The sequence below is a fragment of the Fistularia commersonii genome, chromosome 2 (assembly GCF_037954325.1).
Source record: "Fistularia commersonii isolate RoL2024-O1a breed Wild chromosome 2, RoL_Fcom_v1.0, whole genome shotgun sequence".
NCBI lineage: Eukaryota > Metazoa > Chordata > Actinopteri > Syngnathiformes > Fistulariidae > Fistularia > Fistularia commersonii.
Window position 1 is genome coordinate 792,501 of NC_141285.1, and position 15,280 is coordinate 807,780.

The window sequence follows — 15,280 nt, forward strand, 5'->3', positions numbered from 1 at the left end:
GGGAGGGGAATCCATGAAAAGCCAGGCATCATTCCAGGATTTTCTTGTCCATGGGTTCTTTGCCATTGGTCCGCGAGTAAGGCTCAAAAGCGGACGAGCTCAGGTAGCGGGCGGACAGTTCCTGCAGGTTACCGGCCAGCGAGCCCGCCATGGTGAGCGGGTTCGAGGAAATGCGGGTGGCGACGCCGCCGAGTAAGGAGGGCATGGGGAAGCTGAAGAGGCCGTGCGGCGCCGGGGAGCTCTGCAGGCCCTGCACCGTCCCTGAGCTGCTGACGGCGGGTATGGGAGGACTGCCGCCCGCCGCGCCGCCGCCGCCGCCGCCGCTCCCGCCGCTGCTACTGCTGCTGTTGCTTGCCATGGCCATGGAGGGGGGCCTCAGGGCGGGGCCCAGCGTGCCGCTGCCGCAGTGGGGCAGGAGGCCCGGCAGGCCCGAGGGAGTCAGCAGCCGGCCCTGCTCCAGCAGTCTGAGGACGCTGCAGGTGGCCGCCGTTTCCGACACCACCGAACGCAGCTCCGAGTCCTTCCCCTGGTCCTTCTTCTGTTTAGTGCGCCGGTTCTGGAACCAAACCTTTACCTGGAGACACACGCAAACACACACGGAGGGCAAAAAGACATGAAACGCACGCAGCGGTTTATAGTTGGTAATGGCCGCCCGTTGAAATGAATGTGAATTCTGCGGGATCCGTCAATCGTGGCGAGAACAGAAGTGATAACGCGGGTGTCGTCCTCGCCGACAAACACCGCGCAGTATTTGCGATGATGACGACAACACGACAAGGCTGTGTGTTCCTTGAACGGCCGCTTTCAAAAACATTCGTCCCCCCGTAAATATTGCGCAGTAGCTTTTTCATTTTATTTATCTATTGATTTGTCCGTCAATTACTTATTTATTCAATAATGTAATTTTGTAGGTATCTATTAAATTGTTTCCTTATTTATCAATGTATTTGACGACCAGTTGATTCATCCGTTCATCCATCGATTTATTTGTAGGAAAATAGCGCAATATCATAACAATATTCTCACATTTATCGACGTGTCAATCTTGTCCCTGCTGAACAGCCGAGCTCCAAGTGGGAAGGACATCTGAAAGCCGATCGTTCAAGCGACCGTCCAACCCCCGCCCCAATATTTTTGGCAGCCGATCCCCCGAGACCTCCTGGATGAGGAACCTGGATGGAGGAACCGACGCCGGTGCTTCATCTCGTCTAAAACTGAGATGTTTATTTTTTCCAAAAGCCTGGTTTTCCTTTTTTTTGAGAGGGCGGATTTGTATTAGCTGTGTTGCTACTCTGTGTTTTAACATGAGCATGTGTGTGTTTTTGTGCACATGTGCTTGGTATATATGTGTGTGTGCGTTTATACACACACACACACACACACACACACACACATATATATATGTATATGTATATATATATATATTGGAATGACATTGACGCTTTCAGCCTTGACAATTATGGTAAGACTGAAAGGAAATAAAAAAAATAATTCCAGTCATTGAAAGAAAGTTTAAAGAGATAATAAAGCGTTCCTGCAGCAAATCATATTTCTGAAGACTTACGTCATCATCCAATGGCAATTAACCCTCAAAGATTTGAAAAATAATTGCACCACGAGCTGCATTGTAGAGTAGAAACACCTTAAAATGCAGTTTCACCACATCGCACACTGCATTTACCGTACACACACAGACACACACACACACACACACACACCACATAATGATTGTTGGACTACGAGTGATCCCAGCCTGCAGGGGAGGGGGCCTGCTGCGAAACCCCAGCAATTTCAGCTCATCAGCCTTTTGCAGATGATTCACAGAGTCTTCCAGAAAACAGTTTGTTTGTTTTTTCTTTATTTGCTTTAGCAAGAGTTTCTCCCTCTTTATATTATCAGGATAAATATTGTTTGTGGCCAGAAAAAAATCTAAATATCTCGCGATTTCTTATTGCTTATGAGACTTGTTTTTTGGAGTGTTGGTGATTAAAAATATGATGGATTCAATCAGTTAATATGCTAAAGGAATCATAACAATTACACACACCCTGCGAACGAGCCAATCAGAAGAGGCACTGCCATGCATTCACTCCATTTGACCAATCAGGGTAAAGCCTCCGCTCACTGTCAGTTTTTTTAAACGCTCCGCTCACAGCGGCAGAATTTAACACGCTTAAAAAACGTAAACGTCACATCCCAAGATGTCTGGCGCGAGTCTTGAGCACGGCGGCCTCGATGCCAGAACACACATCCCAGAATGCAATGCGGCAGCGACCGGCTGCGGTCTGTTTAACTGAGCTTCTCCAATTTGCAAGGTGTCAAAACTCATGTTTCTTTTGTTTCTTGCAATCTTCCCTGACGTTTCTCTTTGTGTGTGTGTGTGTGTGTGTGTGTGTGTGTGTGTTTTCCTTCTCCCTCCCTCCTTCTCTCTTCACCTCCGAGTTGAACTTGAACTACATGCAGGGTTTCCTATTATCCGCTGGGAGGAGGTATGTAAATACTGCATGACGCTGTGACATAAGGAACCCTTTCAGCAGTGAAGATGACGACTGACAATGAGATGTTCACCAACATAAACATTTCCTCCTTCACTGCTGTTCACGTGGGAGAGTATTTTATGATTTATGATTTTTTTTTCTTCCTCCCCCCTTGCAAAGTTCATTGAGATGTCACAAACTAATTCATGGATCCGCCCCCGTGACCTGGCTCTATAAAGCGCATTTCCCAGCCGTCTGGTTTAGCGCTCCTGCTAACCTACATGCACCGCGGACGGACAATGTGCCCCCCCCGCCCCCTCCGACAGCCACAATACGGAAGTGGCATCATCAGATTGTTTGTTCTGGTAATCTGAGAAGATTTACGATTAATGAAACACCGCCAGATTGGGCACACGCGCGCTATCAAGCCGCCGGCCCCGACCGCCATTTGTTTCGAACGTGCGGCTGCTGTCGGCGTCAATCAGCAGCAGGTTTTGAGGAGCGCGCAGATGAATAGAAAAGAGACCGGTTTCTCTCCGACGAGGATAAAGAAGGGGAGGAATTACACAGCTGGGGGGGTCCGGAAATCACCAGTTATGAAATGGGACACACTTCCTGATGTCAACGGCGCCATCCGGTTTGCCAGCCTGTCCCACACACACACACACACACACACACACACACACACACACGTACAAGTCATTCAAGACCCGAGAATCGATTCAGAACCTGATAAATCATTATTTTAGAACATGTGGCGCCCATTTACGCTCCAAAACCATGGTTTCAGAGAAAAGCAGCGGGTGGAAATGTTCATTTTTTTACCAGGTTGCTCTTGAAAAAAGGCAGGCACGGGTTAAAATGAGGCCTTTGTTCCGTTTAAATAAAGGGATGGATGCTTCTATGGCGTCACCTCTGGCAGGGATGCAACTTCTCCGCACGCAGTTCATTAGTTTTGTATTCACGCGAGAAGAAAAGCAGAAATCTTACGACATCGCTCTTGCGACGGTGACCCGTCGACCTCGGCACAAGGTCGGCCTCCCCTCAGCCGCGGCGTGAGTGAGCGGCGGCACATTAGCAGTAGATATGAAGGGCGGCGGCGCCATTAGCAACATTGCACACGAAACAAAACGTACAGGCGAGTAAGAGCGCGGCTTAGGACGAGCCGTTGCTTTTGAAGGATTTGCCTCGCGTCTAAATCTCGCGGGGGCGAGCGGTCGACTCGCTCCAGAATCCCCATGTCAACATAGAGTGCAAATGCAGTTCAACCGCGGCGTGACCTTTCGTTGACCCCACCCCCTCCTCCGCTCCCCCCCGACACACACGACACACATAAACTGGAGCAGCGACAGCGACATCAAATAATACCATCGTGCGCAATAAGCGAGCGCGGTGTGTGGCCCGTTGAGCACACAACTGTCCGTATTTCTAAATAAAGGCGAAATCTGTCGTGTCGGTAAACACACACATACACACATGCATGCATGCATGCGGGCACAGACTCACACACACACACATATCCAAGCAAATCGCCAGCACCGCAATATTTGTGCATTTGTATATATTGTCTCCCATCAATGTGTATTTACCTCCTAAATGTTGATATCGTATCAATATTTTTTCCTATCGCTTCATATCCCTTATTTTCCCCTTATAGAATAACATATGACAAATTAGCGTCTTTGTGGTTCTGCCAAGAAAATCTGAAAGGCATTTAATGAAATTCCTCTCGATAAGGTTATTTCTTTTTATACAAAAAGACTATTATGCTTCAAAATACGACATTCATATTTCAAGCATGACATAGCCGAGGCCAACGCTGACGATGTAGTGATGCAGCTGTTTTCCAAGTGCAATATATTGAAATTATAAGGGGTTAAAAAAATAAATAAAAATGATGAAGACAAACGTCAAAATGACATGGAATTCTATGTTACACGCAGCAGTTTATGTGTGTGTGTGTGACGTTTTCACAGTTATCCACACCTGAGTCTCGGACAGATTGAGCTGGCGGGCCAGTTCGGTCCGTTCCCTCCCGACGACGTACTGGCACCTCTGAAACTCCATCTCCAGCCGGTAGAGCTGCTCCGCAGTGAAGGAGGTGCGGGTTCTCTTGGGCCGGTCCAAGTCCAGGCCCTTCGGCAGGATAATCTCCCGGATGGACCCTTTCGCATCTGCAACCATGACCTCTTTGGTTAGCAACGCTGAACCAGAGGGGGTGAAACACCGGCTCCATATACATGCCACTCGTACAATAGTGAGCAGTGATAGTAATGGCGGTAGTAGTGAATTATATTAAAACCATTTTATAAAATAAATAATTCAATTAAAAAATGTATTCAATAATGTGCCGTTTAAGCATTTAAAAACAAGAATATAAAAATGTTTTTTTTTCTGCTAAAACTGAAGGAGGGATATAACGTGCACACCGGCTAAGTGTTAATGAGCACATGTATGATACAGGGTTACAGCCAATCGCTCTAAAACCACGGGAAATTCGAACAATAAAACAAAGCGGGTGATGTTAAATAGATTGAGAGGCAATGTGATTGTGCAGGGTATTTAAAACAGAAAATCACGGACTCCCGTGTTTGAAATACGTCAAAATGATGTTAACAGGGGTAGTAAATGTGTTATGGCTGACAGGAAGCAAAAAAGGATCACAGATTCATATTCCGAATCACATCCAAACAGGCCATTTCAGCTAATTTCACTGTCACTGTTTCATCATGATTTTTTAAAGGTAAAGTTACATTTATTATTACATCCGTCCGAAACTTCTTGAAGGGAATAATAGATTTTAAACATCCATCCCAAAGCTCATTCAGAATGGTGGAAATCAAATGAACAAAAAGTGTAAAAGCTGCATTTCACAAAATGTTACATTTTCATTAAAATATTTTAAATCTCAGGGAAAAAAAAAAAAAAATTATTGAAGCTGAAATAAAAACAAGAAAACAAAAGAGCCGGTTAGAAAAAAAAAAATCCTATTACCTCAGTGTTTTAGAGGTCGGAGTTTTAATTTCCACCTCGGCGAATCTGGTGAAAACAAGCAGGGATCAGACGCCGAATCCAAACCCCCGATTCTGTTTGTTTGTTTTTCCAATTCTTTTGCTTTTTCCCGTAAATGTTTAAAATGAATAATCCGTTTCGGAGAAGATCATTTTAGAACAGCTTACTAACGGGCGGTAAATGACAGAATTAGCCGGGGGGAACTTTTTGGAAGCCCCTCATAAAGAAATAAAAAGTCTCGCATTACAACTTATTGTTGTAGCGGCGAAGTATTGTCTCAACGACTCTTTCTCGAGTCGTCTGATCTGAAAGCTGCGAGACGGCGAGATCTTTTTTTTTTTTTTTTTTTTTTTACCTCGCACCAGGATCCTGCGGCAGTAGTCCGGGTCTCCGGCGCCTCCTCTGTTTTTCTCGCAGGTTTCCACCGTCCCAGAGGGGGAGAAGGAGCCCTGCTGCTCCTTGAGGAAGCCTTTGGACAAGCCGCCCTGCGAGTCCTTCCCATCCTTTGCCTCCTTTAGTCCGTTCTTCAGCACCATCCCCTCGGTGTCCTGGCTGTACCTGATCTCCATGCTCACTTTATCCTTGTTTGGATCTGTGCCTCCTTTTTCTTTTTTTTTTTTTGTGTCCTCCTCTTTTGTCAGTTTAAAAAAAAAAAAAAAAAAAAGAGAAGATTACGGTGGTGGTGGTGGTGGTGGTGGGGGGGGGAGGTGACGGACGGCGCCGGGGGTTTCGGTTTCAAAACTGCGCCTTTGAGCAGGGCAGAGTCAGCCACCTAATGTTTGGAATACTTCCTCGGTCTGACCGAGGAGCCCTATTATCGCTGACCAAACTCCCTTTGCCCAATGATCACGGACTTGTCAGTGAAACTCGACAGTAATTCGAAGCCCCCCTTTCCTCGTCACATAGACGCCGGGGTGATAGATGATCTCCAAATAATCAGAGCCACGGACGCGTGCACGCCGTTTCAATTGATTACGGTAATTTCGCTGCCTCCACATTTGCGTAACCTCATGAATACACTAAACTGTTTGGGGGAAAAACGGAGCAGGTCTTGACGGAGGGGTTCGAACGTCCCCGTCCCCTCCTTCCCCCCCACGCCGCCCCCGGTTCGTCCGCTCCCAGCCCGGGGAGATCGACGCCGGCGGTCTGGTCTGGTCTCGCCACCGAGCCTCCCGAAGCCCACCGAGCCTCGGGGGGGGGGGGGGGCTTGACTCTTTTCCCCCTTCTCTTCCACACCTTAAAAAAGTTCCCAGGTTCCCGGTCCCTCCGTCGGGAGAATGCTGACGGCCATTTTTTTTTTCCTTCCCCCCGAGCGCCCGATTACCACGGCATGTCGCTGAACTTTGATTCCGCTCCCCCGTCTCGCCAATCAACGTAGTTGTGCGGTTCAGCCGCTAGACCGCAGGAGACGCTGGGAGAGAGCCAAGGGGGGGTTAGAGGATGGAGGTGGGGTGGGGGGGCGAGCAGGCGGGAGAGTTTACCCCCGCCGAAAAAAAAAAAAAAAAAAAAAAAAGACAAAAAAACGAAACCTTCTTGATCAAAATTTACGAAACCGGGGACGGCGAAATGCCCTGAATCTCCTTTTTTTTATGAGAGAGGCAAAAAAAAAAAAAAAATCACGTTAAAGTTTCCTGCGTCGTCCTGAGCTCATTCGCTAGCAGCCCCGGCGACGTCCTGGACACCGACGCAACATCCTCCGCCGAGCGAATGGCCGCATCCCAGAAGCCAACTTCAGCTCTCATAATCTTAACCTACGCATTAGTAGAAGACAAAAAAAGAAGGGGGGGGGGGACAAAACTTGTCATTAGTGCTTAGGCTGCCTACACTCTCTCACACACATGCATACCCCTGGAATGGCCCCTACCTCTCTGCACCGCTCGCCATCCAGCCCACCACCCACCCGCACCGCCCGCCCAACCACCAACTCTTAGCTATTTTAATTGTCACTGCAACAATATCTCTGAACACAGCAGTGGCCAGTAATCCAATAAGACCATTGATTAGGCCACAAAGATTCAATTCAACCCGGTGGCCGAGTGCAAGGAACATTCTCCGGTCCTTCTTGTCACCTTAGCTGGCCAGAAGCCCCCTTCAAGCTGCCCCCCTCCCTGAGTGCCATTCATGCCTTTATGGGAAACAGAGAGGGAAAGGAGTGAAAGATGGCAATTATCTAATTGGACTATTAACAAACAATTCTGCGAGTGTGCCTGCCCGGCAGCAGTCTTGGGGTGGGTTTAAGGGCTGCATGTTGAACTAACTTTATTCACCGAGTGTTTTGAGGGGGCGGGGGGGATGGAAGGGGGGGGGCGCTTGGAGTGGAGCGGGGATCCATTGTTTGAGAAAGGTAAAAGGAGGCAAAAAAAAAAAAGGTGGGGGAGCGCCTGGAGGGAATCCGGGGCTTCTGGAGCCGCCGGCGCGGAGGCTCAGCCTGGGAAATAGGAGGAGGACGCAGCATCGTGGTCCCGCACAATAGCCGACGGTCATATTCAAAAATATAGCGCCGTGTCAGCGTGCGAGGTATTTGGCAATTTGCGCAGGGATTCCGGCGTGTGAGCGGCAGGCTTAAAGCAGAATATTCGTCTTTCGGAGTGTAAACTTATTAATCGTCGCAGCCTTCAACCTGTTGGCCACGCCGCGGTCACAATGGCGTCGAGGACACAAAAGCACAATAACGCCGTTGTGCCTCCCTTTTTTTTTTTTTAAAAATCTCCCTCCACACTTGTCATCCCTACAAAACTGAAACTCGCAAGATTGTACAGATGAAAACAAATGATGTATTTATTTTATTTTCATTTCATGTCTTTTTTTTTTGCCATCGGCAGCCAGTCGCGGCAGGAAATCATGGCCGGGCCTCAAGATGTGCTGGAGGAAAACGAATGCAGGGGAAATAAGAGGCCCTTTTTTTTGAGAATTCAAGGAAATTGAGAGTATAATCTCTATAAAAAGAGTAACTTAAATTATATTATATATGTATATACGGGCATTTTTCCCATTATTCGGAAAAATTAAATTAATATGGGAAATAATTATTAAGTGAATGGAATATTGTTTCAAAAGATTCCGGATTTAAGGAATGACATATGCGATGATTTGGGGGGTTCACACACACACACACACACACACACACACACACACACACACGCACCGTAAGAAACTGTTGAAGCCTAATAATTACACTTATCAGCGGAAACACACACACACACACACAATGTTTCCTTAAAAAAGGCAGTTGGGATTGTGGCTTGGAGCTGATGGAGAAAGAGGTCTATAGGTGGAGCCGACGGGAGGCCGGGGCCGTAAACAAACGCCGACGCATCAGTCACACCAAAGACGTCCACAGCATTGTGACACTTCATGAAAAGGCTTGATTATTACTTAGTTGTCCGCCATCATTACAAATACCTTCTATTATGTATTCACAGCTAATGTAACATGACTGCAGTCACGCTGGTAAACATACTCAAGCAACCATACGCTACTATTCAGATGCTATGCCTCGCCTAATATTTTTTTGACTTGATTGACGCTTGCTTTGGTATTTCATTTTTCATTTTGCCTTATATATGTATATGTATGTATATAAATGGGCTGATATAATACATATATAAAGGGAGACATGGATATATATATATATATATATATATATATATATACACATAAATAGACACACACTTATAAAAATGAGATGGATATAATACATTAAACAGAATGAGATGGACATATAAATATACACAGAATTAAGTGTATACAATGCATATATACAGAATGAGATGGATAAGTTAAAGTTACTAAGAATAAACGGAAAATTTTGAAATATACGTGAAGTAATATACTAAGTACAGCTGGGAGAAAACATCGTGTGAGATGTTAATTCAACAGTGAAATGCATTTAATTTTATAAAAAAGAAATCAAGAACTGACACCTATGAACCCCTTGCAGACACAGGTAGAGGCTAATAAGCTTCACATATTAGAAAGTGATAAATGGGATATTCGGAATAAATCTATATAAATATATAAGTTCAGGGGCTTGGCACAGCGGCACAATGGTTAGCGCTTCGGCATGGCAGCTCGAAGGACCCTAGTTGGATTCCAACAAGGGGACCTTTCTGCGTGGAGTTTTCTCCCCGTGTCTCCATGGGCTTCCTCCGGGTTCTCCGGTTTCCCACCACAGTCCAAAAACATGCAGGTTAATTGGAAAAAAATGGGGAAAAATGTATGCCTGTATATGTGGCCCTGCGATTGACTGGCAAGGGTGAACCCCGCCTGTCGCCCGATGACAGCTGGGATAGACTCCAGCATCCCCCGCAACTCAGAGTGCAGGATAAGCGGCAGACGACGGATGGATGGATATCAGTTCGGGGTTTCTGCAGGTAAGTATTCTTCATTTAGGTGAAGGGGCGCCACGTGACACTGCCTGACGTACAAATCCATCAGATCACTGCAGCGCTCACAATACACACTTCCCTTTTCCCGACTGCTTCTCGCCACGAAGAGTCTCTCTGCTCCTCTAAGTGCATTTTGGTTCAAAAAAAAAAAAAAAAAAAACCAACGCAAAAAGTCAGAGGGAAAGAGGTAGCAAACCACATCGGAGAGGATGGGCTCTTTGTTGGAGAGATGGATATCTCATAGAAACAAGTGATCTCAGTTATTTATGTTCCCACTGGCTGCCACACAGTCACTTTGGACTCTCGCGATCCAAAAACAGGAGGTTCATTGGAGACGCTGAATTGTCCATATGTGTGAATATGAGGTTGAGTACAAGGATGAATGGTTGTATGTCACTACATGACGTGTGAATGAGAGGGTGAACGGTTGTATGCATCTATATGATATAGGACCGTTGTATGTCTTTATATGACGTATGAATGAGAGGGTGAAGGTCTCTATCTGTGACCGGTTCTGGGTGAACCCCGTCTTTTGCCCAATGACAGCTGAGATAGGCTCCCTGACTGCGGGATAAGCGGTATAGACAATGAATGAAGGGCGGATGGATCCGAACAATAAATACAGCCTTCGGTGTTTTGGAAAAGTTAAGCGTACTGTGACGAATCCGCGGAAACACAGTTTGAATTCGCCGCTGCGGCTGCAGCCAAATGGTTAGCTCTGCTTTCACCAGTGAAACAAAAATAAGCTCTTAAAGCTTTGTAGGGAAAATAAAGACAAGCGCTGGAGTTCAGGTGGCGTTGAGTGGCAGCATGTCGTCTTTTACGCCTTCTTAATGTCACCACTACGTCGTGTTTTACTCGAGTCTGACCAATTGTTGGTTCAGCCATTTACCTCAAAGGGATTGTTTTTTTTTTTTTTTTGTCAGCTCTCCTTGAAAATCTGAAGCTACCTGTGAGACCAGGTTGAACTGGCAGAATGGTCTAGCTGTGCCCACCCTGTTGGGGAGGCCTTGGATGGGCAGAGGGAGCACGCGATCAGTGAGGAGGAACTCGGGACTGTCGATTAGCGCATAGATGTTTCCGTACTCGACCGCACACGTGCTCACTGAAAATATCTAAATGTAAACGGCTGTTAATGACTGAGCTAAACTCAAAGAAAGCGCGCTGTGGAGTTGGTGTGGGTTCCTCCCGTGAAACCAAAGTGCGAGCACCTTTGTGTGCACAGTGTACAAAATAGTGAGCGGGGACGTTTTAGGAAACAGCACAAACAGTTCTAACGAGAACAATAACACGACGGCTGAACGCTAAAGTCTGGTCTGGAACAGCGGCTCAGATGTGGTGTGTGAGAGCTGTGTGGGCCGGACACGCTGTGGCTTGACTTTTTGAGTCGGGCGTGTAATAAAAGCCGGACCCGTGGACACACTTACCTGAGTGAATGCACTCAAGGCCGAATATGAACCAAAATGAGAGCGCATGGGTGACATTTGAGCCAAACATGCGCGCACAAACAGACCGCAGAGCTGAGGTTGGATTCAGCTTTTCGGGTTTTGGAATGGCATTTAGATTATCAAGTGTGGTTCCACTGCTGTTGCCACACTGGAGCTGCTGTGGAAATCTGAGGTACTGTGATACGTTGGAAGTCAAATTCAGACCATTTGTACACATACACACACACACACATACAGTATAGACTGTATGTGCATAAGTGTGAATATACATGTACATGTGTAAGCATATACATGTGTACGTGTGCATGTATGCACACACACGTGTCTGGACATATTTCTGGGTGGGCAGTGTAGGGTTACATAAACACAGGGATTAGCCCAGTACATGATTATGTACTGTACTATGAGGGGGGGCACAGGACTGGAGATGTACGAGGCTACTTGGTACTTCCCAAGTTCCCGAGTTCTTCCCGGTCTGGAGAAGTCCAAATGCTGAATAATTTCATATTTAACTATTTAATGTAATGTAAAGTCTTTCTATTTAGACATACAAGCATTTGAGGGCATTAACTATTGAGTACTATATCAATAAAATCTACTGTATTTCATAAGATAAAATGAATAACAAGTGTTATGAAATAGCATTTTTTTTAATCTTATTCGAAGGTTCTTTTTGTTTAAAAGATCATTCTGTAGTTTTGCAGGACATTGGCACCCTCTGCTGTTTGCAGTGTGAACTACAGCATGCTGGTGCATTATACATGGTTCCACGCATTTGGGACATGAAGAATTGACGGCTGGCATTCAGTAGAACAATGTGGAAATTTTGAATCAGCGTTTTTCTAAACCAGAGGTTTTATTTTAGAATTAGACGAAACCTACACAGATACGGGGAGAGCGTGGAGATTCCACACAGAAGGGCCCCCCTGTCGGAATCGAACCAGGGATCTTCTGGCCGTGAGGAGACATACGAGAACATGTTATCCATAGATCGCTAAATTGCGTTTTTTTTTTAATTCTCCAAATGTACATGTTGCCCTGAGCGGGTCTCTTTTTACGATTCATCAAAAAATCACATATAATCGGTAAAAAGTTGGGAGCTGTTGCTCCAGAAAACAGTTTTAACAGAGAACAAATGATCTGGCCGGAGGAGCAGAAACCGACACACACTCAATTAAACCCAATTATTAGCTCAGTTGTCAGAAGTGTTCAGAGTAAAGGCCGCCACGCAGACGTCGACCGCTCGGACAGGATTTAATTGGTCACAAAGTTTGTTTTCACAACATCCTCATTAACTACAAGCACTCAATATTTATTAAGCTCCGGATATTTTTCGTCTTTCGGAAAGGGGTTGGGGGGAGCTCCGGGGGCCTAAATGAATATTTCAACATTTTTTTTCTCGAGCTACCGAGATAGACAAGCTCTCCATACGGAGGGTTCAAGAACGGCTTGCTCTCTTACCGCGGAGCATAATCACCGCATTTGTAAGTGCAAAGCGGGCCTCTGAATGTCGCCATTCATCCTCCGTCGCCGTGTTGTCCCTCGAGACATCAAGGCTCGGCGAGGCTGGCGCCCTGCAACAACAACCCACCTCGCACAGGCCAACATGAGAGCTCCAGCACGGAGTATAAAATAGCAATCTGCAGCAATTAGGGTCGAGAAATAGCAGCGCGATGAGCGTACTTCTATATGCGCTGTTAACTGGGGATGCGCCACAGATGGGAGATTATAAATAAATCCCGATGTTTTCCACTTGACATGAATAAGGGTGAAATCGTGGCCACAGCCCTTCTGTCCCCCAGGTGTGAGCGGATTCCTGACCCCGCCACTCAGGGATCAGAGAAGATAAGATAAATCAACTGCTGTTTTTGAAAATAATGAAAACCAAACACACACACACAGACAGTTTGGCGTTTCAAAGGATATCGCCAAAGCCTTGTGTTGTGTTGTAATGATGACTATAATAATGGTGGGATTCACAAGCGGTTCATTTGATTGTTTGACTGGCGCTAAGCTATGTTTTTTTTTTTTTCCTTTCTGTGTGTGTTTGTGCGTGGAAGGACGCTCAGCACCAGAGTAACTACAAATAAAGGAGTATCTGTATTCCCTCCCCCGCGGATCCATGGGTGATGGGGGGTGGGGGGACGAAGGCCGATGCCAAAGCGCCCTTGAGTTCAATGGAAGTGGATCAGAGACAAGGTTGTATCCCACATCAGCCGCATTCACACAGCTGCGTCTTACACATCTTACACATCTACTACATCCTGCTACGTTGCGTACGCAAGAATATTTTTCACTGCTGGCTACAGTATCCGTTCTGTTCTCACACATCCTGATTACCATCCTCTTTGCCGCAAAGACAGGTTCCTTGTTGGAATTCTGCATCACTACTTCCAGCTCTACAGTGAATGAGAGGCTGAACTGTTGTCTCAATATGATGTGTGAATTTAGTGAACGGCTGTATAATTCTATATTATGTGCAAATGAGAGAGTGAATGGTTGTAAGTCGGTTTGACACGAGTCAATGAGTGAGTGATTTGTTGGATGTATATATTCGTGACCCTGGGATTGACTGGCGACCGGACCAGGGTGACCCCCACCTCTCGCCCAGCTCAGACAGCTCAGATAGGCTCTGGCCCCACTCAGTGCAGAATAAGCGGTGTAGATAATGAACGAATGAATGCATAATTGGACAAATGAATGGTAACTATTGACACAAGTCAATAGTTAGGCCACATTATGTTAGCTATGCACGCGGTGTCGCCATTAATTGCATCGTTCTAAGTTATTAAGGGTTTGTTTGTTTCTTTCGTTCTCTTTCTTATTGATCCTTAAAACTCAGGCTCTGCTTCCTGACAAATGATAGATGACAGATGATAGATACCCGCCAGAGTTCAACCACCAGAGGAAGAAATGCAACTTGAAGGTTCTCTATCGGGAAGTCTTTTTCCCAGAGGTGCATGCACAGAAAACACAACCCCACGCCCAACACACACATCCCAATTCTACCTTGTAAGAATCACATGGAGTGAGTGACATGTAATCCTTTCAGCTGCTGGGTTTTTCAATGTCAGAAATGTCTTTAAACACTTTACTCAAAGCAAGCGTCCCATAATATAAACTTTTTCAGAACGCTTACTCCCAACATAATGCAGCAGCTCCGGCGTGGAAGCAAACTGTGACAGAAAGCAAATGACACAATGAGTCGAGGCTGTATCGAGGAGCGGCGTTTTACGTCGGACTCTGTTTGCTGAATTCCTGATCTGACTTGCTTCACCTCCATCCCTGGCTGTTTTGACAACAGAGTGAACTTCTTTCTGCATCTTTAACAACATTTTCCCCCTGACCAAGTAGCTTTCACACGCTTGGTTGTCTCTTTTACACTTCATTATTTTCACGGTATGCGCATTATCAATACTGCTGCGATAACCGAGCCGGACCAGGATCTGGGTCACATCTACACCAGCACCCGAACATCCCATGTGATAAAATAACATCTTTGGTCTTGAGACCTGGCTAGAGCGCATCCACTTGAATTCATTTGGCCTTTCTGTGTGGAGTTTGCTTGTTCTCCCCGTGTCTGTGTGGGTTTGCTAGGGGTTCTGTGGTTTCCTCCCACAGGACGTTCATTCATACATTTTCCAGAGGTGTGATGAGAGGATGAGTAGTTGTACATCTCTATATGAGGTGGAAATGAGAGTTGTTTGTCTCTGCACGTGGCCCTGCGGTGGACTGGCGGCCAGGCCAGGGTGAATCTCGCCGAAATACAGCTGAGATAGGCTCCAGCAGTATCGAAAATGAACAGACGAATGAATAACAGAGACAGATGAATGGATGGACGGATGAATAGATGAATATATACAACACTATTAGTTCAATCCCACATCGCAGCCAATCACAATCAAATATTCTCGGAGGCTGTTTGATTACAGTTGTTTTGAACATTTCCCCCGGT

At 46.1% G+C, this 15,280-nt stretch overlaps 1 protein-coding gene across 1 annotated transcript in view; it reads right to left on the reverse strand.

Annotated features, from left to right (window-relative positions):
- vax1 (ventral anterior homeobox 1) overlaps positions 1-7,027 on the reverse strand; it is a 7,231-nt gene extending 204 nt beyond the window's left edge. Inside the window, exons 1-3 of the mRNA XM_086160886.1 lie at positions 5,845-7,027; positions 4,464-4,651; positions 1-574 (exon numbers count right to left, since the gene is read on the reverse strand). The exon at positions 1-574 is cut by the window's left edge and continues 204 nt beyond it. Coding sequence (XP_086017012.1) covers positions 29-574; positions 4,464-4,651; positions 5,845-6,058 — 948 coding nt within the window. The 5' untranslated portion in view covers positions 6,059-7,027 and the 3' untranslated portion in view covers positions 1-28. The remainder of the gene's footprint in view (positions 575-4,463; positions 4,652-5,844) is intronic.
- Positions 7,028-15,280: the final 8,253 nt, after the last annotated feature.